This window comes from Saccopteryx leptura, chromosome 2, assembly GCF_036850995.1.
Source record: "Saccopteryx leptura isolate mSacLep1 chromosome 2, mSacLep1_pri_phased_curated, whole genome shotgun sequence".
NCBI classification, from domain to species: Eukaryota; Metazoa; Chordata; class Mammalia; order Chiroptera; family Emballonuridae; genus Saccopteryx; species Saccopteryx leptura.
Genome location: NC_089504.1, coordinates 18,948,502 through 18,971,353, shown reverse-complemented (window position 1 = coordinate 18,971,353; position 22,852 = coordinate 18,948,502). Strand labels below are relative to the sequence as shown.

Below are 22,852 nucleotides of genomic sequence, written 5' to 3'. Positions count from 1 at the left end.
GGAGGGAAGGAGGGAAGGAGGGAGGGAGGGAGGAAGGAAGGAAGGAAGGAAGGAAGGAAGGAAGGAAGGAAGGAAGGAAGGAAGGAAAGAAGGAAGGAAGGAAGGAAAGGAGGAAGGAAAGGAGGGAGGGAAGGAGGGAGGGAGGGAGGGAGGGAGGGAGGATGAAAAGGAAGGGAGTGGAGAGAGAAAGAGGGAGGAAGGGAGGGAGAGATGGAGAAAAATTTGAGTGAACTTTAAAAGAGGTAAACTAGGCCCTGGCCGGTTGGCTCAGCGGTAGAGCGTCGGCCTAGCGTGCGGAGGACCCGGGTTCGATTCCCGGCCAGGGCACACAGGAGAAGCGCCCATTTGCTTCTCCACCCCTCCGCCGCGCTTTCCCTCTCTGTCTCTCTCTTCCCCTCCCGCAGCCAAGGCTCCATTGGAGCAAAGATGGCCCGGGCGCTGGGGATGGCTCTGTGGCCTCTGCCCCAGGCGCTAGAGTGGCTCTGGTCGCAACATGGCGACGCCCAGGATGGGCAGAGCATCGCCCCCTGGTGGGCAGAGCATCGCCCCTGGTGGGCGTGCCGGGAGGATCCCGGTCGGGCGCATGCGGGAGTCTGTCTGACTGTCTCTCCCTGTTTCCAGCTTCATAAAAAAAAAAAAAAAAAAAAAGAGGTAGACTAAGAAATCTCTGATATGCAAAATTAATTTTATTTGCAGGTGACTTTTGAGCAAAAGGACCATTTACATCCACGAGAGCGTTTTCCATCTTTAAGTAGTCTCCTGGGAGATACACACGTATCTTAGAGATACTCTCTGCCAAAACCGTTTCCCGGTCTCTCCTTTGGGAATAGAGCCTGGAGTGTGTTCTCCCAAATATGCCCAATGGAGACATGTTGTCATCCTCTAAGGAGGTCGCAGGTACACTCTAGGCCAAACTTGAGACGTGGTAGTGATTGTGCGGCAGGAACTGTGGGGTTGTGGCGGAAAAATGGCGGGAGTAAGAGGGCGGACTTGCCACGTGATCTCCCAGGCGCTAGAGAAGCCTCCACAGAGCCAGCCCTAAGCTCCAGGAAGCTCCAGTAGTAAGCTCTCGGGACGACTTCTTTTCAGACGGGCCCTATGGGGCCTATTAGGTGTCAGCTGTGAAAAACAAATGAATACACTATTCTGTTCATCCATCTTCCAGATTCGAAAGCTGAAATGACGGCAGGGTCTGCTTTATCGAATCTGTTCAGTTTACAGGTGGAGAAACGGAGGTCCGGGCACGTTAACTGGTTAAACCAAGTTAAGTTGAGTCAACTTAAGCAAGAAATTGGCAGCAAAGTTGAAACTAGAATTCAGGTTTCTTGACTCTCAGATCAGTGCTCTTTCCACTGGACCCCTTAGTTTTTTGGTTTGTTTTTTTTTTTTTTGTTTCTTACAGTGTGGGATGACAATTACACCTGTGGGTTCAGATTCCTGCGCTTATTAGAATACATCAGACAGCTGCTCAGCTGCTTTCCTTAAGCTCTTTGTGCCAAACCGCTATCCTAGGCATTCTGTGAGGTTCAGTAGGAAATTACAATATATTAGGAGAGGTAAGTCTTCCCTCTTTCCTTTCTTCTTCCCTCCCTCCCTTCCTTCCTTTCTTTCATCCATCCACCCATCCTTCCTTCTATTCGTCCATCTATCCAACTATCCATCCTTCCTTCCATTTGTCCATCCGTCCACCCATCCATCCATTTACCCATTTGTTTAATTAGTTATCGTGCAGTCTCTGTGTATTATACACTCAGCGAACATATGTGGATTACAAAGGACAAGGCCCCGTTCCATCCCTTGAGGCTCCCAGTCCTCGTGGCGGAAGCAGACCAGTAAACAGATAGATGACATCATAGTAACTGCTATAACTAAGCAATGAATCGAGTCCTGGGCGAGCACAGAGGCAGCAACACGGCGTGGTTGCATGCAGGTTTTTATTATGGGGGCCAGAAAGTGCTCTGACATTTCAGAAGCATACGAGGCCCCTTCCAGGTTGGGGACTTATTTATGAAATAGGCGCAGGAGTGTACACATGGCGTGCGTGCCTTGCCTTTTTCATATGTCTGTGTCATGCGCGCTGTTTAAAATGTAGAGCCATAGATCAAATTAGAACAATGAACGTTTTCTGATTCATGCCTCTGCTGAGGACACTGACACCGAGTAGCTTTTAGGATTATGACACTAGGAAATGATTGGACAATTAATCCATCACCGTTTGAGTCAAGTCCAATAGCCCCTTATTTCACCCCTCATTGCATTTATCACTCGGGTGTTGTGATTGCCTTTGAACCTGTCCGTCTCCCCCTGCTTTTCTCCAAGCTTGCCAGGAGCAGAGACCCTTCCTGTCTTCCTCTCTGCGTTGTTTCTCCCTGTGGCACACTAGCAGCCCTGCTGGTTGGTGCTCAGTCAGCGTTGTTAGATGAGTTGGAAATGGCGCCAAATGAGGGAGAAGACAGGGTTACTGGAAGTGGGTGCTGTGCAGGAAAGAGGCTTTGAGAAAAGGCACCCTGGCCTCCGGGAGGGCCACGCAGTGAAGGCAGACATGCTAGAGCGGCATTAAAGATGGTCCTGGCCACTCTGAGCTGACCGGCTTCCTGGGCGTATCCTTTCCAAGTCTCCCCATCATGCTCCGCTTCCCTTTCTTTCCGCTGAGCCACTGTTCCATTCTGTTGGTTTCAAGGCCTTCTCCCCACGGTTTTCTCTCAGCTTCTCCAACCCCATCCCTGGAGGAAGCAGGTGCTACTGTGTGGGGTGCACCCACGCCCCTCCTGCCACCCCCGCCTGTGCACGGAGACCTCCCAGAGGAGGGCAGTGGCGGGAATCCTGTCTGCCGTGCCCTCAGCACCTTCTCAGGGCCTGGCAGAGGGCACGGGTTCAACCGACACGCGCGGATGGATTTCTGGTTGACTGATGAGGAAAATTGATGCTACATCTTGTCCAGTCTCCTCCTCCAGAGAATTCAGTGTCCACAGGCAGCAAGGAAGTTATCTCAAGTCTCATTCCAAATTAGGGACAGAAAAAGACTAGGGCCCAATTATCTCGACTATTTCTGCTACCTAGCCATGTTGTCCTGAGATTTGGGTCAGCTCTCTTAAGTCGGGTCACAAAGATTTCAGATCATTAGATCCTTTAGTTGGGTAGGACCCAAACTATCCTTTTACAACTGGAAAGTCTGAGGTCCAAAGAGGGGGGAAAGATTTGTCCAAGATCCCACAGTGAGGTAGTGACAACACCGAGGCTTTCAAGAGAAACCCCCCAAAACTCAACATGTCTTGATATAGCCAACAAATAGATCGCATGCACCTGGCACCTTTAGGGATGCAAAAGTGGGCAGATAGAGCAGTTTCCTGCCCTCGTGGACGCAATGTTCCTGTGGACAGAATAAGAGAATAAATAAAGATGGAAGCTAGGAGAATGAGCGAAAGGAGAGAGACAGACAGACGGAGAAATGGAAGAGAGAAGGAGAGAAGAAGGGAAGGTGGGAAGGAGGGAAAGAGGAAGACAGAGCACATATAAATGATGACATAGGTATGTTCTGGACGTTGAAGGAGCAGACGTACTAGACACGTTGGACACTGGGGGATGTGTGTGTGTCTGCAGCTGATGGCAGCCCACGCCATGGAATCTGGATTTTAATCTAGATGAACCAAGAAGTTTTCAGAAAGTTTCAAACAAGGAAGTTAGTGTATCTGGTGTAGGCTTTCCAAAGATCACTCTGATCTCCTTGTGGAGAATATCAGACATGTGGACAAGAGTAGAATCGCAATCATAGCATTATCATGGTGTGAATCGATTGCTAATGTTATTATTTTTGTTACGACTTAGTATTTTGTTTAAGATCATTACCGTCCATTTCCTTACTAATAATACCATTACCAAATGAAATATCTGACTAGCACTAATATCTTAGATTAACAGAGGAGGGAAGAGGTTCTTGTTCTTCAGTCCATGAGGACTTGAAGATTTATGAACATCAAGACATTTCCTGTAAAAATTTGAGGCTGTGCACATTTTTGTGGGGAGAGTGTTCAGAGAATTCATCAGTTTCTTTTAGGGGTCTATGGCCCCCAAACTTAAATTCTGAAAAGCAGGGGGCATAAGGGGTCACTTCCTGAAGCCTGTTTTCAGCTCTAAAATCTGAACGCTCTCAGAGATCTGTGGAATTGAGAATGTTGATGTTGAATTGTCATATCAGACTGAGGAATTGCACTTTCCTTCATCTGTATCCTTGTTGGAGTAAATAGAATTTAGGACTTTTTTTCCTCTAAGGACAAGTTAGTTTATTCCTCAGAAATATAATCTACAACTTTGTTTATTCAAACTCTGGTTTCTGAGTTTCTCTGAGTTTTAAAATAGGCAAGTTCACTTCAAATGTGGCCCAAGGTGGTCCTGACCATAATTATTCACTGTGGACTTTACCCATGAATCTATGAATCCAAATATCAATCCAGCCAGCCATCTACCCACTTACCCACCCTTTTGTTCTCCCCTCCCTTCCTCTCCCCTCTTGTTCCTCCCCTTTTCCATCCATCCATCCATCCATCCATCCATCCATCCATCCATCCAAACTTTCGTCTTCAACATTCTATCACTCCGTGCTCTCATCCATCTACCCTTCCATCCATATGGCCTTCCGTTTACCAGGCTCTATGCGAGGGCTGGGGGCAAGAATTAGAAGACTCTAAATGCCTGCTCTGTTCCACTGTGTGTCCTTGAAAAAAAAATCCCCTGAGAAACATCCTCCTAAATCATTTGCTTTCTACTCGAGTACCAGTGTGCAAACCCTACTTGGGAAGTTGAACACGACTTTGAAAAACCTAAAGTGATCTGCCTGCATAATGATGCCATGTAAACATTCACATCATGCTCTGGGTCCACATCTAGATGACCCGAGGCTCCTTTATCACACTAGTATTTTAGCTCAATAGCAGCTTCTACCCTGAGGTCAGCAGGGAGACCGATAAGGAAAGTGAAATAGAGGCAGGGCTCTCAGAGAAAGGGCAGGCTTCACAAAGGGAGCAAGAAGGGAGCCCACAGTTACTTGTCTCTGGGACTCTGTGCCCACAACCCCCAAAGCCCTCGTATAGTGATTCTAAGCCTTCGTGATCCGGGAGCGCCCCTGGATGCATGATGTAGCAGGAAGCCCTCGTGGCATGGGGTTGTTTCAGTTTCCGAAGCATTTTCGACATGTACCTATCATATTCCCACTCGCCTTGTAAAACAAGCATTTTCATTTAATACAGTGAGGTCTTTGTATTCTCAACAACAAACACATGGTCTAAGGCTTGCGGACACAACCTGCCTTTTTCTCTAACACCCTCCCCCCCTACCACCACACACACCCCACTCTGTCCTCCCTTACAAAGCCCAGTGTCAGCAGAAATATCTGTTTACAAACAAGGCTTCCAAGAGAACAGTACCGGGAGCTCAAACAAACCTCTCGCACATGCCCCCAGCGCCGTCCTCGGAGTCTCCGCGAACAGCGTGTCACTGGCGGCAGCTTTCGTGGAAGGCTTCCTGCCTCTCCGTCTTTCCGTTTATCTTCATGTCTGGCTTCCTCTGTCTCCCTTTACTTATTCACTAGAGCCGTGCGGAGCCGGGTCAGGGGAGGCAGCGGGTGCTGGCTTGGTCCTCATGAATAGCTGGGAAGCAGAGCCCAGACGGGGAGTTGCTTTGCAAACAGCAGGACAGACCCAAACACAGCCCACCTGCCTGCCCTCTTATTTGAAGCAGAAGCTGATTGAAGGATTATTAATTGGGTGGATATAAAAGTCACATGGTGATCATGCAGCCCGAGATGATTTTTCTAGGATTATCAGCCACTGAAGGGATCCTTTCCCCACCATCTCGAACTGGTGTCTGCGGTAGCTCCGACCACCTACACGTGGCAGCGATCTAGGGAACATGTTCAGCACACAGCATGAACATATGGCGTACCCGAACTCTTTCATCCTCACAGTGACCTCCCCAAATGGGTACTGTTATAATCCCCGTTTCCCAGATGACAGAACTGAGGTTCAGGAAGGTTAAGTGACTGGCCCAAGGTCACACAGCAAGTCAGTGGTAAGAATTCGTCTCCGGAGTCCACGTTCTCACCAGTCCTCCACAAAGCCGTCTGCATCAGGTCAGAATTCCCGAGCCTCGCATTCCACTTCCCCCTAAACATTGTTTCCTACCGTAACATTCCTAGGCTTGCACATCAGGGTTTCCACACGTCAGCACCGTCGATGTTTCGGAACAGGCAATTTTCTTGTCCTGGGAGTCTGTCCCGTGCCCTGTGAGATGTTTAGTGGCCTCCCTGGCTTCTACCCACTGCACAGCAGCGGCTCCTCCTTCCTGCTTTTGGGGACCTCAAGTGTCTGCAGAAACACTACCGAAAGTGCCCTGGTGGAAAACCATTGACTTACGTGGATTCTTCTGATGAAGTAGAATTACCTGGTGTTCCCGCAACATACATCCCCACCTCCACATTTCTCACATTGGGGCTCCCTGCTGACCTTGCAATGCCTGGCATCTCCTCCCCAGTTTTCTCTAAATGGCTGCCCGCATCTTTCAGTTCCTCAACATCTTTTACATCCAGAGAGGAAATGCTTGCCTGTCTGGGCTACTGATCTGCTTGCTTTTATGCTCTTTGTTTGAAAAAATAATAATAATAATTATGGTCACCGATTGCAAAGTTTCTGTTTAAAATCCCCTCAAGATTCCACAGGAGTCTTGAGTTAAAAGCTCAATCATTTCATGGTTTCAGCAGTTGTTTATCGGGAGTGCGCGCGCACGCGTGTGTGTGTGTGTGTGTGTGTGTGTGTGTGTGTGTGTAAAGGTCTACCTTGTGTCAGGTCCCAAGCTGAGCACTCAGAATGTGAGGTCAAAGAAGACACCGTAAATACCTGCACCGCACGAGTTTATGTGATAGACTGTCCGAACTGGAGAGGGACTTCGAGAGCCACCTCCACCCTCTCCCAGTTTCGCGGACAGGGAAACCAAATCCCAGAAGGTACATGCTTTTGGATCAAGGTCACCTAGAGACCACGCTCAGGGGACCAGGTTAGATCACCCTCCACCTGTGGAATAATATGAAAATGCTGAAGTCCCAGTGAGCTTCTAAACACCATTTTTTCATCCGGAGCCTTTCATGAGCTCATTGGAGTTGAGTCACAATTCACAATTTTCCATCGGCTAGTAAGACAATAGAAAATTAATATCTGAAAAGTCTGCCGGCCTTTTTGCTTGCATTCCACACTTTTGTGAGAAGTCCTCGGGCTGAGTGACTGCAGATTGGCAGTGAGTGGTGCACGGGGAGTCCTAGGAAATGTGTGCTGGTTCTTGCGGCTCTGTGACCCTGTCAATCAGAACGCCGTGAAATCCTTGGCTAATGCTCCCCCCACCCCATGGACGCTCTTCCTGAAAAACCACCAAAGAGTCCCTACTGTGTATGGAATCAACTAACTGGTGTCGCAGGCTGTTCACAGCTCTTTGTACTCTAGCCTCGGACAGCCCTTGCTAGGCTATTTCCCTTTATTACCCCGTCTACCCTCAGTTCCATTGAAAGTGGATGTCACAGCTCTTGGCCTTGGCACATGCTTTCCCTTCTGCTAGAAGGTCTTTGCCCAGCACCCCGCCCCGCCCCGCACCCCCCCCGCAAATTCCTGTTCCTCATGCAAGGCTCAGTTATTGAGTCACTCATTGAGGAAAACGTCCCTGAGCCTTCTTGTCCAAATGAAGGATCTCTGTTCGGTTGTACCTGTGCTAGAACTGACTTTATTATGCTTCAGTTATTTATGATGAAAACCTACCCCTCAGCCTCACATGGTCAGTTACCCGGCTGGGCAGCACTGATGTAACAGTTAAGAACATGACTTCTACTGGAGTCTGGTTGTCTGGGTTTGAATCCCACCTCTGTCACTAGCCGGTGAGTTACTCAGGCTCGGGCACATTATTTGGGTTGAGAGCAGTACTTCCTGCTTGGATCGTCATTGTGAAGGTTACCTGCACCCACCAGTGCGAAGAGCCTAGCACAGTGCCTGGCACGCAGGGGCACCCTCGGCCGGCGTGCTCCCTGTATCAGAGGGTAATTGCGGATGGCACCAGCCTTGCGAAGCCGGGATCTGCCTGCCTGGCCATGTCCCTGCCTTATCGCCCTCTGTCATCTTTCTCCCTGAAAGACTCAGCCCCGGCTGTGTGGGCCGGGGTGAGGTGATGGCAGGCTCGCCCGCCGGAGAGAGAAGCTTTTGTTTCCAGAGTTCAGCCCACACTGTCTGGGTGTGTTTTTACCTAGCTGCTGCGGGCCTGCGTCAGTTATGAAATTTACATCATCGGGCTCACCCGTGTGGGAACCTTCCCCATCCCTCGGAGCACCTTGCATTGGTTACAGTGCTTGGTGCCCCCTCCTGATGCTATTGCATAGATGAGGATCTGAGGTCTTGAGAAGGACCCAGTGTTGACTCATCCATTAGGCGGGGTTGGCATCGTGCCTGAAGTCCACGGTACTTTTAGGGGGCCATAAAACTGGCTTGATTTATTTTAAAATTAGAAGAAAGTTAATGTAATGATACTATATATGTAATACTGAATCTAGCTTCCTTTTCACATAAATCCTTATAACAATGCAATCATAAAATAGAATTATTTTTATGGGGGAAGAGAAAAGTGGCAAGGGCCCATGAAAGTCATGATGGTACCCTAGCCTAGATGAAGAGGAATTTGCCCCAAATCAATAGGACATTAATGACAAATCAAGCAAGACAAAAGTTTATATCTTATCACCCCCTATTTAGAAATCTTTCCCCTATGTTTTCAAAAACAGTCTCTAGGAGCTGTTTCACTGTAGTCTCTTCCTTTCACAGATGAAAAAGGGGACAAGAGAGAGGGTGCACCATGCCTTAGGTCACACAGCTTAGTCATGCCAGCATTCAGCTAAATTGTGCTCTCCTGGCTGCTTGTTCAATTGGTACTTTATACAGCCAAACCCAATTACCACTGGTGCCCACCTCCCACTCTATGGATGGAGAACTTGAGGGCTAGGATGTAGAAAGGGCTTATGTAGTGTCCCATAGATGCCCACTCCTGCCTCTAAGTTGAGGCTTTTGCTCCAGTATTTTAGAAATGGTTTGCAAATTTAATATCTACTCAAATCAGGTTTCCTCGCAAGCTATGGGCTGGCTTTCTTTTTCCTTCCTTCCTTCCTTCCTTCCTTCCTTCCTTCCTTCCTTCCTTCCTTCCTTCCTTCCTCACTCCCTCCTTCCCTCCCTCCCTCTCTCCTTCTCTTTCTCTCTCTCCCTTCCTTCCTTCCTTTCTTCTTTCCATCCATCTATCCATTTATCTATTCATCACTCCATCCATCCATCTATCCATTTATCCATCACACCATCGATCCATGTCTCCATCCACCTATCCATTTATCTATCCATAACTCCATCCATCCATCACTCCACCCACCCACCCACTCAGCGAATGTTCAACGATTATTTATGTCCTAGACACCTACAGAAAGCTCTAGAGGCAGAGTGGTGAAGAGTCGTGTCCTCTTTGCCTTCTTGAAGACTCTTTGTCCCCATGTGAGTGAACAGAATCATAATTGCTATGTTGCCTACTTTAGAGAGTTCTGGGAGAAGCAGATGAAATAATTAAGATACACTGTACATTTTAAAACTTCAAGGAAACAAGAATGTTTCCTGTGTTATTAAAACCAACACAGGTGTATTATTAATTTGGGAAAGATTTATAAATTGACTAGATGAAGAAGTAAATATTCAACTAATTAAAATTTTTTTTTTTACTTATATTTATCCATAGAAAACCTAAAGCCTTGGTTAAGCACTTGGCTCTGGAGTCAGAGAGCTGGGTTCCAATCCTGTATGTTATTATAAAGCAGATAGCCTTTGCCAAGTCTCTGCAAAACTCCATCCTAAACAACCCGTGTAAGTGTGTGTGTTGGTAGAGCTCACGGGTCTTAGCCATGCGAAGGAGTGTGTGTATTGTCTAAGTCCTCATAATGGCACTGGGCATGGGGTACTGTTATTGTCGGTTCATTGGGGAGGGGAAGGGACTTTGCCCAAGGCTATGGAACTAACAAGGAGCAGAGCTGGATTCTAGCAGATCAGATTCCCCAGTACACATGCTTAACACTTGTTACATTGCCAGTGACCAGGTGCCAAGTTCTGGTATGTTCATTATCTTGTTAGTTCTCCCTACAACCCTCAGAGGTGTAAGATAAGCAAGATAGTAGCGTCTCCATTTGAGAGATGTGAAGACTCAGACTTGGAGAGGTGCCTGGCTTGCTAAGTCACGTAGCTCATGGATGGTAGAGCCAGCCTTTGAACGCATGTGAATGTATAAGGCCCCGACCTGCCTATGCCCACACAGCCTGCTTACCTAGAAGCAGAGAAAGGAGGCTGGGGAGTCAAGAAGGAAGCACAGGTGACCCTCGAGCCCTTAAGAACACTCTTCCATCCTAAACAACCCGTGTAGGTGGTGTGTTGGTAGAGCTCACGGGTCTTAGCCTCCCCTCGGGGTCCTCTCATCAGTGTCCCCTCTCCTTGCATCTGGATGGCCTTACGTAGTCGACGAGGAAAAGTGCATGCGTTTCTCTCCCTTCTCTCGGAAGAGTGATCTGTGAAGCTTCCAGGATGAGATGTGTTAATCCCTGGCGTACAATATGGGAAAATGGAGGCTCAGAGAGTTGAATGAACTCATCTTGGGTCACACAGCTAGTAAAAAGGGTTGGTTAGCGGACTCGTGTAGACAGGGGAAGTTCAGATAACGGTTCCCAACAGGGAAAAAGACTGCAGGCATAGAGCAGGCTCATGCCACCGTGGGGGCTTTCTACTGCTCCACACAGTCCTGCAGGGGGACATGGGACCCCATATAGTCCCTTGCATGGTCAACACATAGGAAGCACCTGAGGTAATCTTGACTTTGTGGATTGCTCCAGAGGGCCGCGTTTGATGCTCCAGCCCATCTTAGCCCAGGAGACAGGGGTGTCCAGGCTCCTCCTACTGAGCCTAACGTCAGTCTTCTGAGCCAAGGAGGGCCTGGAGGGTTGAGGACGCTGAGGAGTGGGGGTACCCACTGGGGGTACCTGCCTCAATGGCATCTCCACCTTCCTCTGCATGCTGGGGGCTGCGGAGTCCTCCAGGGTCATTGGGGTGGTCCTCCCCCCAACTGAGGCCAACGCGGGGGCCATGGGTACACTTAACCCGAATCTGTCTGTTTTAATCACTGTCCTCTGGACAGATAAAAGCTTTCCATAGGATTGCTCTCTCAAGCATTCCTCCGTAAGCCCCGATACCAGCCATTAAATCACGGGCAGGAAAACAAAACGAAACACCACAGAACAGGGACCAGCTCCAGCCTTTAGCTTTTGCATGTTTTTGCCTCCTGAAAGAAACCAGATCGGTGACCTAAATTCCCCCTTTCATCCCGCATCCTCTCACCTCTGCTGTGTCTCCCTGGCAGGCGTCCCGCAGCTGGTGGACACCCTTCCACGGGGCGGCCTGACACTGCCTCTCTGTCCTCCCTTCCCCTCCCGCCTCCCGCGACCTTCCCCTCTCTGCCAGGGGGAACCCAGGCTGCGAGGTCTGGAAGACCTGGGATTTCGGAGTCACGGGGAGCCTGCGAGGAACGGGACCTCCGCAGCCATCTGGCGGAACCTTCCTGTCTCCTAGGGTGGCAAGCCCAGAGAGGGGGGCTGCTTTGCCAGCGACACACAGCAGGGCAGTGGTGGCATGGGGGCAAAGAACCTTGACCTTGGGCTAAGAGTTATTGCCGTTGAAGAAAAGCCTCCGGGAGAGTGCTGGCCTCGAGCCGGTCGGGTGGGATTTCACCCTCTCTAGCTGGGACCCTTTGGCTTCTCCACATCTCAGTGTCTCTGTCACAGGAATGTCAGGAAAGCCCACTTCACTGGGCCACCCTGAGCACGAAACAGGATGTCGGTGCTTAGTAGAGAGACTGCGACATAGAATAGGCTTTTAGCAAATTATTTGAAAATGCTCCTTTGTGGCAGGCAGAAACGGTCCCGGGTGGAGTTTTCTCTCTCTCCCACCTCCACGCTCCCAAGGAGAGAAAATAAATCGTGATATAAATTTGATATACATTGTCTTCCTTTGCTAATCATCACCCCTGGTCAGTGGATTCCAGGGGAAAATAACACAGGACATAGGCATAGCCGAAGCCCCGCTCATTCATGGGGGGACTGAACTGGAAACCAGGAGTCTTGATTTCCAATCTTCCTCGCTGCTTAGTGCCGTGTGACCTTGGATGGGTGACGTCCCAATCTGGTTGTCAGTTTTCTCACCTGGAGCAGCACCTGTTAGACAAGGGTGCAATGAGGGCTCCGTGAGAACCGTGGCACGGAAGCAGCCGCCCACCTGCTCAGCTCACAGCACGGTTTCAGAATGCACACTGGAGCTGGAAGCGGAGGAAGCCCCCGTCCGGAGGGCCGTTCATGGTGCATGGCGACCGTGCACAACGACTTCCACAGCTTCCTAACGCACCTAGCTCCACTCACCCTAGGAACTGTGTAGGTGGAGGCGAGGTAGCACAGGCAGACAAGGATGCTGATCTGAGGACCAGGCACCAGAAGCTGGGGTAGATCTCAGAGAAATGTTTGTGGGAGAGCTGAGATAACTTGCTGAATGATGGTGTTGTCGTTTTGAAGAGTTCTTATCACAAAGTACTGACAGACTGGGTGGCTTAAACAACAGAAATTCATTTTCTCACAATTCTGGAAGCCAGGCATCGAAGATCAGGCGTCCACAGGGTTGGTTTCTCTGGAGGCCTCTCCACTTGGCTTGCGGATGGCTGTCTCTTCCCTGTGTCTCCACCTCAGTCTTTCTCCTGTGTGTGTCTGTGTCCTAGTGTCCTCTTCTTCTAAGGCCACCAGTCATAGTGGATTGGAGCCCACCCTAGGGACCCATTGTAGCTTGATGACTTCTGTGAAGACCCTATCTCCAAATAAGCTCACCTGCTGAGAAGTCCTAGGGGTCAGCACTTCAACATATGATTTTTGGGGAGACACAGCTGAGTCCATAGCAAATGGGCATGAAAATGGGGGGCGGGCAGCCACCTTGAAAAAGTATGACAGCAACCTTGAAAAAAAAGAACATTTCGGGATAGACCCCTGTGCGTTAGAACAAACCCGGGTCAGACACCGACAGTCAAAGGCGCTGGTGATGAGAGTCCGGCTGCTGAAGGACAAGCCCAGGGAGTCGCTCCCAATTCCAGATGGACAACGGGTCCAGGGGAACAGCGGGTCCCCATGACGTAGAGCGAGCCAGGTAGAACAGATTAAGCGCTAGTCATAAAGAACTGCTGACTCTTCCATTTCTGTAGGCCCAAGGAGAAGAATGACATGGAGGGTGGCCTCCTGGCTTGCGGTTCAGTTCAACCGGCCCGTGTTGGCGCTGAGGGACTTAGAGAAATATTTTTGGAGGGGGCTGTGCCTTCAGACAGCCCACACATGGCGCTGAATGCAATGACGTGATTAAGACCCTGAGCCGAGAAGTCCTGAGGGCCTGTGTACCAGGCTGTGTTGCCTTGGACAAGCCTCTCCCCTTCTCTGGGCCTCCGTTTTCTCTGAAAAAGGGGATGCTGCTGAGAGTTTCATTGTGAAGATGAAGTGAGAGAATTAATATGGGCAAGTGGTACTTAGGAATTTCTAAATAAAGGGCGCTGTGCTCTTAAGGAAGCCAGCCAAAGAGAAGCATCCCTCCTCCCCTCCCTCTCTTCCTTCCTTTATTTTTTACTTTCAGTGACAGACTCCACAGAGCGCCTACAGGTACCAGGCTCTGTGCTGGGTGCCGGGCGTTTCCAAGTGAACCAAACAGACATGCACGCGTGGAACCCAGATGTTGGCCGAGTAACCGCGGAAGCGATGTGTTCTCTCTCAGGCGCCCGGGGTACAGTGGGGGGGTCAGACAAAGCTGCCCGGGCACAGTGTCTTTAAAGTGCTCCTTACAGGGTGACCCCACCACCTAGAGGATTGTCTCCGTCCAGCCCTGGCCGAGGTTTGGGGAGATGCTCCCGCCCCCCAGCTTTCTGCCCTTGGACTTGCCTTCTTCACTTGTGCTCTTCCGCTCTGGGATGAGGTTTAGTGAGTAGACTAGAAGCAGAAGAGACAATGACAAATAAGCATCAAGCTTCTTGGAGAGGATATGAAGCCCTTTTCACCACAAGTTTACCTGTAGGAAGGTAGGGACACATGTAGAAGGCCCGCTGACCAGGGTTCCAGTGGCCAGCGCTTGCCATGAGACCCAGAGCCAGCCCCCTTCCCGGGCTGGGCCTCCACCTGTCCGTCAGTGCATGAGCCCCACCCACCTCCCGGGCCTGGGAATGGGCTCTCCCCCACTTTCACTGTTGGCTTGCTTGTGATGGCAGCCCGGAGGCAGGCTTGTGCTAATGAGATGTGGGTGTGTGCAGGATTGCCCGAGGCTCCCATCTCGCCAGGTGGGCACACGGTCCCCAGGATCAACCTCCGGTACCACACAGATGGTGCGGACCGCAGACCCATTCTCGCCCTTCCTTTCACTGCATCCCCACCTTCCCGGAGAACCGCAGGGACAGACGATGGCGTGGAGGTGTCAGGAGTACACCCGTGTCCTCCAGAGAACACTGTCCCGTGTCCCGTGTGGAGATACACGGAGGGGAGGGCACCTGCACAGGCCACGGCATCGGGAGTGGCATGAGGCATCCGAGTCTCATCAGCCCGTGTTTCTGACCACGTCTGCTTGCAAGGAGCCCTTCTCACCGCGAACAGAAGAGCTTTCAATTGTGGCAGGGGATCATTTCACCCACACCCCTCCTTTTCCAGAGAAAGGGCACGAGGCCCTGTGGCAGAGGGGGTGGTGTGGCTTGTCCCAGGCAAGTTTACCCAGCTAGCTGAGCCCAGACCTCTGGTTCCAGGTCCCTGGTTCTGGGCTGGTGATGCACAGTGGCCCCACCCTCCCCGCCCCGCCCCTTCCAGCCTCTGAAATGTGACTACTGTTGATGAAGTTATTTTCATACAGAAGTAAGGCCCCGTCTCTGTTCCATCCCCACCCCATCCCTATTGAAGTCTGTGATTTCCTTTCTCCACTTACACCCCAGGTAAATGTTTCCCTCTGAACTTCTGAAGCCGCTGCTTCAAGCTTCTCACTTCCCTTAATGTGTTTCCTCTTGGTTCCCCTGAAAACCCCCTCCTTGCCCTTCCTCTGCCTCCTGGGGCTAAGCCACCTCTGGTCCTCTGCTCAGCCCCGCAAGCCTGGCCTTCGCTCGCTGTTTCCTTCATCTCGCTCCACTGCAAGCAGAGGTGCCCTGAGCCTGGGTCCCCAGCCCCAGGAAGGTTCTGAACGGAGGGCACCCTACAGACGGGTAAACACTTGACCTTGCTAACCCTGCTAGCTGCCTTCCAAAGGCAACAGGAAAGCCGGGGACTGAGAGCCCCTGGCAAAGTAAAAACCCGCAGAGAGAGGGAGGGAGAAAGGATCCAGTTTCAGATGTTAATTTCCTCATTAGAAGAATCTTCTGTGTAAGTGTGAGGGGTAGGGGTGCACCAAGGGAGGAGGAGAAGGTGAGTTTAGAGGTGGGGTGGGGGACCCAAGAGTCGGGGCTCCAGGGACCATTGTTCTCCTTGGTTCCTGTTGTGGTGGGGGGGCTTATTCCAAGTCGGGAGTTAGAACTTTGGCTTTGGAGGGGTCCAAGGGGAGGTGCAGCCTCCTACTAGCAGATAAGCCCATGGGAACTTATGATTTCAAAGTAGGGTTTTTGCCGCTGGATCACAGGAGGACTGATGGTTTTCTAAGCCTTTTTCTTATCCTACCTGCTTTGGGCACCTGGGTCAAGATGCCCCCTGGGTACCTTCTCTCTCTGGCCTTTCTGTGTTTCTCTTCTTGTCACTTTCAACTTTTCATCCTGACATCACTTGCAGACCCTCCAGCATCTTAAAAGTGAACTTGCATTTGAAGAGCCACCATATGCCAAGGCTGGTTCATCTGCTGCTATGTCTTTTAAGTATGCCACCCTATTTCAAGAGCGCTCCAGACGAGGGAATTAAGATCCGCATAGGTGAAGGGATCTGTCCCACGTGTGCAGCTCGTTGTTGCTGTCGTCAGAATCACCCCAAGTCCAGACGCCCTGCGCTTTCCACCTCCCCAAGAACACGCTCTGTCTCTGATTCTCTCTGTTCTTCAGCCGTGGAGACGTTAATGAGTGCTTTTGATTCTATTTGTCCTTTTCTCTTCTCCCACTAATCATTCTTGCGCTCATTCATGAGATACTTCGTGCCGGCTATAAGGCAAGGCACGGAGCAAGCTGCTGCCGGTCCCGATGAGGAAGGCGGAGGCAGTACTGTCAAAAAGCATGCAGTTGCGGGCGGGAGAGAGTGTGGTAAGATAACTCTAAAACCAGAAAGCAAGTGTCTTAGTTTTCTAAAAGTAAAATGAGTTCAGAGAAAAGAAGGATAATTCTCTAGGCGGTTATCAGGGAGAGCTTCTTGGAGGAGGAGGTAGGTGTCTGGTTTAGCCATGGGGAAACTTAGAATCACAGAGAAGCAGACTTGCACCAAGCATGTGAGGGGATCTTCATTCAATGCCCTTTTTCACCAGGTATAGAACCAAGACCCAGAAGAGGTACTTGATGCTTCACCGAGGTTGCTTAGGCTGTGAGAGCAGGTTGACTTTTGTGAGGACACACGGGCTACTTCCTGAAGGGCTGTTGGGCAGGGAGTGGGAGGAGGAGAGGAGGGAGACTTAGATGCCTGGCGCCAAAACTGCCATACACGTCAGCTGCTAACAGAGAGATTTACACAAATGCTAAGGCCCCAGTGCCCACAAAGGAGTAAAGACTGTGTGGGCCTCCTCTATTGATTTTGCTGGAAGCTCTCCGTGCTCGTTTGATGAGCATTAACGGCAGATGCTCGCTTGAAGTTATGGTGACCACAGCAGTTCTTCAGCGGAAAGTGGGGACCGTCCTTCTAAATGAGCACCTTTTATTCATTCTCATATCCCTCTCTTTCTCCTCCCACCTGGCCTCATGCATCATCCGCCTCATAAAATACACTCTTAATTAGAGAGTCCTCTTCCCCATCCAACAGCCTTTCTGTGCCAAGGACACTGGGCGTGTTCCAGAGAGGCTGGGGCATGGGGTTTGAGGAGTGTAAAGATAATTAGATCCAGGGAGAATCTGGCAAGTGACTTCCTGGAGTTCCCAGAGTATAAGTCTAGAGACGTCTGGCTTGAAACGTTCTCAGACACCAGCTTACATTTCTGACGTCCCCAGGCAGTCGGTGTGGTTCTTGATCCTTGGTGACATGGATGAGGGAGAGGGAGATGCTGTAGAGGGATAGAGTTAGTGCAGAAGACAGTGATCTCCGGGGTCGGAGGGATCCAGGATCCACTTAGCAACCAGATGACCTTAAACTTCTCTCTTTACCTTCTTTAATTTACATTTCCTCCTTTTTTTACCTCACTAGCACCCCCTTGGAAGTACTACATGGATTAAGTGAGTTCATGGCATACAATGACCTCAGCACAATGCTTGACCTGCCACAGAGGCTTGGTAGATTTTACTTATTATTATTAACTATTATGTAGAAGTCCGCAACAGTTACTTATGTTAAGAGGCTGCTCTTTTTTATTTTATTTTTTTTCAATATTAGCTTTCATGGTAGGAAAAAACAAGCTGAATTGGATCTCAAGAAATTTCTCTATAAAACGTGACAACTGCCTTCCATTCTCTGGGTCTCCACACTCTGACCTGTCAAGTAAAGCAGTTGAAGTGGTGATGTCTGAAGTCTTTTCGAGTTCATGTACTAAGCGTTCCTGCCTTTCTTTGGGAATAAACGTCAGGGCTTAGCCAGGACTCTGTTAGAGAGACAAACAATAGGTTTCCTTGTCCTCAGTTCCTCGTGCCGACTTTCCCGACAGCCCCCCACTACTGGGCATTCACTGACTGCTCATGTCTGATGTACACCCAAAGTTATGGTGACCGTGGTAGGCGCCATCTTACTACCTGAACATCTTCTATTCGTGATTCTCTCCCTCTGTTTCTCCGCTCGCCTCCTAGACCATTGTGCACTCAAAATACCCTCTTAATTAGAAAGTCCTCTTCCCCATCTAACAGCTTTGCAAAATCAAAGGTTTTCAGATTTGAATGATCATTATTGGTGTTGTTGTCATTGCTTTCTTTAGCTCAAGTACCATTATTCTTCAAACAAAAATGTTTTTTTATGCTCCATGTGCAAAACCGATCAAAGTGAAACTGCTTAGGTTACAGTTGTGGTGAGACCCCCCCCCCAAATCCAACTGACCTACCCTGTCAGTCTCCCAGCCCCTGCCTTGCCCTAGGAGTGGTCCCAGAGGCCCCGGTAGTAACGTCCAGGGTCCCACGGAACACAATTTGAAGACCATTGTTCTAGGACATCCTGATCTAAATTTTATCAGAAAGAAATAACTTACCCTCTTCCCCTTTATTTCCATCCTTTATTTATTCACCTTTCTTTTTTGGGGCCACATAGGGCTGTATGACAAGTGTTCTTATACCTCACGTGACCGAGGATGGGTCGTGGGCATTCACACCGTCAGTGACCAAGGCAACAGAGACCCACGCTACTTTTTCTCCTTGAAGACAGACCGGGCCCGGCAAATGACCACCATCGATGCCCACCAGAGCTACCTCCCAGGCCAGTGGGTGTTCCTCGCCGCCACCTACGACGGGCGGCTGATGAAGCTCTACGTGAACGGTGCTCAGGTGGCCACCTCGGGGGAGCAGGTGGGCGGCATCTTCAGCCCGCTGACCCAGAAGTGTAAAGTGCTCATGCTGGGAGGCAGCACCCTGAACCACAACTACCGGGGCTACATCGAGCGCTTCAGCCTGTGGAAGGTGGCCAGGACTCAGCGGGAGGTGCTGCTGGACATGGAGACCCACGGCCTCCACCCTCCTCTACCTCAGCTGCTCCTCCAGGAGAACTGGGACAATGTGAAGCGCACCTGGTCCACCATGAAGGACGGCAGCAGCCCCCAAGTAGAATTCAGCGACGCCCACGGCTTCCTGCTGGACACGAGCCTGGAGCCGCCCCTGTGCGGGCAGACGCTGTGCGACCACGCCGAAGTCATCGCCAGCTACAACCGGCTCCCGCGCCTCCGCCGGCCCAAGGTGGTGCGCTACCGCGTGGTCAACCTGCGCGACGACGGCCACGAGAACCCCACGGTGAGCCGCCAGCAGATCGACCTGCAGCACCGGCAGCTGGCCGAGGCCTTCCAGCACTACAACATCACCTGGGAGCTGGAGGTGCTGGAGGTGAGCAACTCCTCCCTGCGCCGCCGCCTCATCCTGGCCAACTGCGACATCAGCAAGATCGGGGACGAGAACTGCGACCCCGAGTGCAACCACACGCTCACGGGCCACGACGGCGGGGACTGCCGCCACCTGCGCTACCCGGCCTTCACGAAGAAGCAGCAGAACGGGCTGTGTGACATGGACTGTAACTACGAGCGGTTCAACTTCGACGGCGGCGAGTGCTGCGACCCCGAGATCACCGACGTCACCAAGACCTGCTTCGATCCTGACTCTCCACACAGGTAAGACCTCTGGGGCAGACGGTGCCCAGTCGAGAGCTGAGCTTCCCTCCCCTCCCCTCATTTCATAGGCAAGCCCCTGAGGCCCACGGGGGTCGTGGGGACTCTCCAGGGGGGCACAGCAGCTCCGTGACTGAGGCCAGGTTGTGACTCGGGGGGGATCATGAGGACCGCATGGAGCACAGTCCGTTACAGAACATCAGTGGACTGCCTTCGCACGGATAAGCAGGGTAACTCAGAACTCCGTCTTCACAAAGAGCTGAGGCTAAATTGGGTGTCATGAGCTGAGTACAAAGAGCTGTTGAGACATATGAGGTAACAACATGGGTTAGAGTGGCACTGCCCAATATGTAAGTCCCTAGCCGCCTGTGACCATTTGCATTTAAATTACTTAAGATAAAATAAATTTTAAAACCCGGTTCCTAAGCCACGCCGGCCGCCTTTCAAGTACACAATAGCCGTATGGGGCTAGTGCACACCTTCTAGGACGGAGCTGTGTGGTCTCGTGGACAGCTGTGAGTCAAGCTGAGATCAACCGGGGTCAGGCAGCCTGGGTTCGAATCTCAGAGATGCTATTTCCTCCCTCTGTGACCTCGCAGAAGCTAGTTCTCATCTGCAAAATGGGAATGATCGTGGTGCCCACTTTGCTGAGCTGCTCTGAGGACTGAGAGAGGGCATATGGGGATGGGCCAGCGTAGGTCCACAGTGGTCTTTGTGGAAAAAGACACGCAGGTTATGATTATAATGGCACAGGAATGAACTCTTGGACGTCCTCACAGCTGTAAACCTACTCATGCCCACCCCTGTACAAAGCGCGGTCTCTCTGATCCTGGCTGGCAGGTCAGATTCTTTCAGTCGGTGTATTTGTCACTATTTGTGCACCGACAGGTCACATGTGCCGTGTTTAGGAAGTGCCACAGGAAATCACAGGGAAGAGACTGGCTGGCAGCGTGACTACCTTGCGGAAAGTAGATGTACAGCTTGGAAATCAGAGACTGGACAGGGGGACAGAGGAGCCCGTGTAAGGCACCTCTTCATGCGCTGTGGAGAAGAGGCTAGAAAGGCGGGTCTTCTGTCTAATGCCCCCCTTCACCTCTGCCTTGTGCTATCAACTCTTACCAGGAACCCCAAAGAAAAACCCAAAAGGTGAACCCCTGGGTGATTTATTATATTTGATGTGAGACCAGGAAAAAAACTAGTCCCAAGCCAGAGAACCAGTCAGCATCCACTTTCCAGATGTCCCAGATTCACGCTGGACTTTTCCATTCTGCCCAGCACGCGGGCCCCCGGACCTGCTGATAGCCTGGGTACATTTGCAGACCTCTGCAGGTTTTCTGCTGACTCTTCTCTTTAGTCTCTCTCCAAAGAGCAAGGGCCTCCCATGTACAGACAGAATACCTATGTGCAGAGGAATGACAGCGCTGGCAGGGGAGCGTCGTGCCTGGCCGCGAGCCAGAGAGCCCGTCAGCCCAGCGTCCTGGCACCGGGCGGGCCCTGGGCTCTCACCTCGGCTCAGACACACGGGCGGCCCCTGTGGGAAGAAGCCTTGGTGTGTGGCCAGTTCCTTCCAGGTCACGATGCCCTTTCATCTCTGCTCTCATTTGGGCTTGGACAGAATTTGGCAAGCAAGACAAGGCAGAGGTTAGCGTTTGCATTTGACGGACAGGGAAATAGAGGAACTTTGAGAGTGAAATGACTCGGCCAAGGTCACGGGTCAGGAGAGTGATTTGGTGAAGTCACAAGTGTAAGTCTTCTGAGGTTAAGGCAGTGTGTGCTCCTGCTGAGCTGGACTCCCAGGAGTACTAGGGTGCCCAAGCAGAGTGGGCATGCGGGAGGGCCAAGGGCCATAAGTGGTGGAAGTCATTCACTTGTTTGTTGATTGATTCATTCATTCATCCATTCATTCATTCATAGAACACGTGTTTATTTAGCACCTACCAAGTGCCAGGAAGGTGGGTACCCTGAGCCCTCTAGGGGTTTACCTATGTTTACTCAGCCTATGAATGGAGAGCTTGGATTTGAACCCAGGTCTATTGACTGCAAATACTGAAAGAGGGCGTTTTTAAGTTCAAGAAACAATAAGAGGCAGAGTTAAAGGACAGTGGTGACAGGCACGGTGGCTTTACTAAAGCCTTGGGGAGGAACTGCTGAACTCGACTGGGTCAGAACCAAGGGCCTCTGGCCTTTGTGGCAGGCACACGGGGCCCCAGGTCCCAGAGACCTCACAGTCAGCAGACAGAGCGGGCTGGCTGCAGCGGCCTCCCCCTCCTCTAAGTCACGGGACTACAGGCCCAGAATGTCTGTGGGTGGCCCTGCGCCAGCACTGTGGCCAGTCGTGCCAGGGCCCATTTGTTCGCTGGCTGGGAAAGTCGTGTGCCCTGGGTGAGCCCCACCGGGCAACACGCTATCTCCTGACGAGGTTGGAGGTGACAGTATTCTGGCAGAATCTGCTCGCCTGTGTGCAGAGAGCAACCTGTGGAAGTCTGTAGGGAAATATTTGCTGTGTGACTTATTAAAGAGGGATGAGGAGGGCCTGGCTTGTGGTGGTGCAGTGGATAAAGCATCGACCTAGAACGCTGAGGTTGCCGGTTCGAAACCCTGGCTTACCTGGTTGAGGCTCATACAGGAGTTGATGCTTCCTGCTCCTCCCACCCCCTTTCTCCTCTCTCTCTAGAAATGAATAAATAATATCTTTAAAAAAAAAAAGAAAAAGGGTGGGATGGGGATGGAGGAAGAAATGAGAGAACGGAAGAAGGAAGGAAGACAGGCACCTGTGATGGAAGTAGTGAATATTAGATTGACATTATGTGGGCCATTTTTAATAAAGAGCCAAACTTAATTCTTACCCAAGGTAACATTCTCCCTCTCCTTCTCTCTTCCTGTCTCTCTCCCTCTTTCTGTTCTCTCTTCTTCTTTCTCAGTGAGTAAAGATGATATTTAAAATACTATTTCTCAATCTCTGGCGAAGGACCAGCTTTTATTTATTTATTTATTTCTATCCATTGCAAACCAGTAGCTTTGTGTAGTACATAGCAAAATCCGCCTTGGTACAAAATGAAAGATTACAGAGCGGTGAGCGGGGTCTGAGTCCTGGAACCGTTTCTGCACCCTGCTCCCCATTTCCGTACTCACTGTGTGATAGCCGGGGAAGGAATAGTTGATATACAGCCCATGTTGAGTAGCACTAATGAAAAATCATCTTTCTGACAATTGATGTAGCAGTTCCCTCGAGTTAAGTGATATCCACCAGTAATTCAGCTGGGCAGGTGGGCAGATGCTATCTGAGAAGGACCATTTCTGTGAAC

General features: G+C 50.7%; 1 protein-coding gene across 1 annotated transcript in view; it reads left to right on the top strand.

The window, feature by feature from the left end:
- Nucleotides 1-22,852, top strand: part of PAPPA (pappalysin 1) — a 239,630-nt gene that overhangs the window by 13,235 nt on the left and 203,543 nt on the right. The window contains exon 2 of the mRNA XM_066367327.1: nt 18,488-19,550. Within this exon, the coding sequence (XP_066223424.1) occupies nt 18,488-19,550 (1,063 nt within the window). The remainder of the gene's footprint in view (nt 1-18,487; nt 19,551-22,852) is intronic.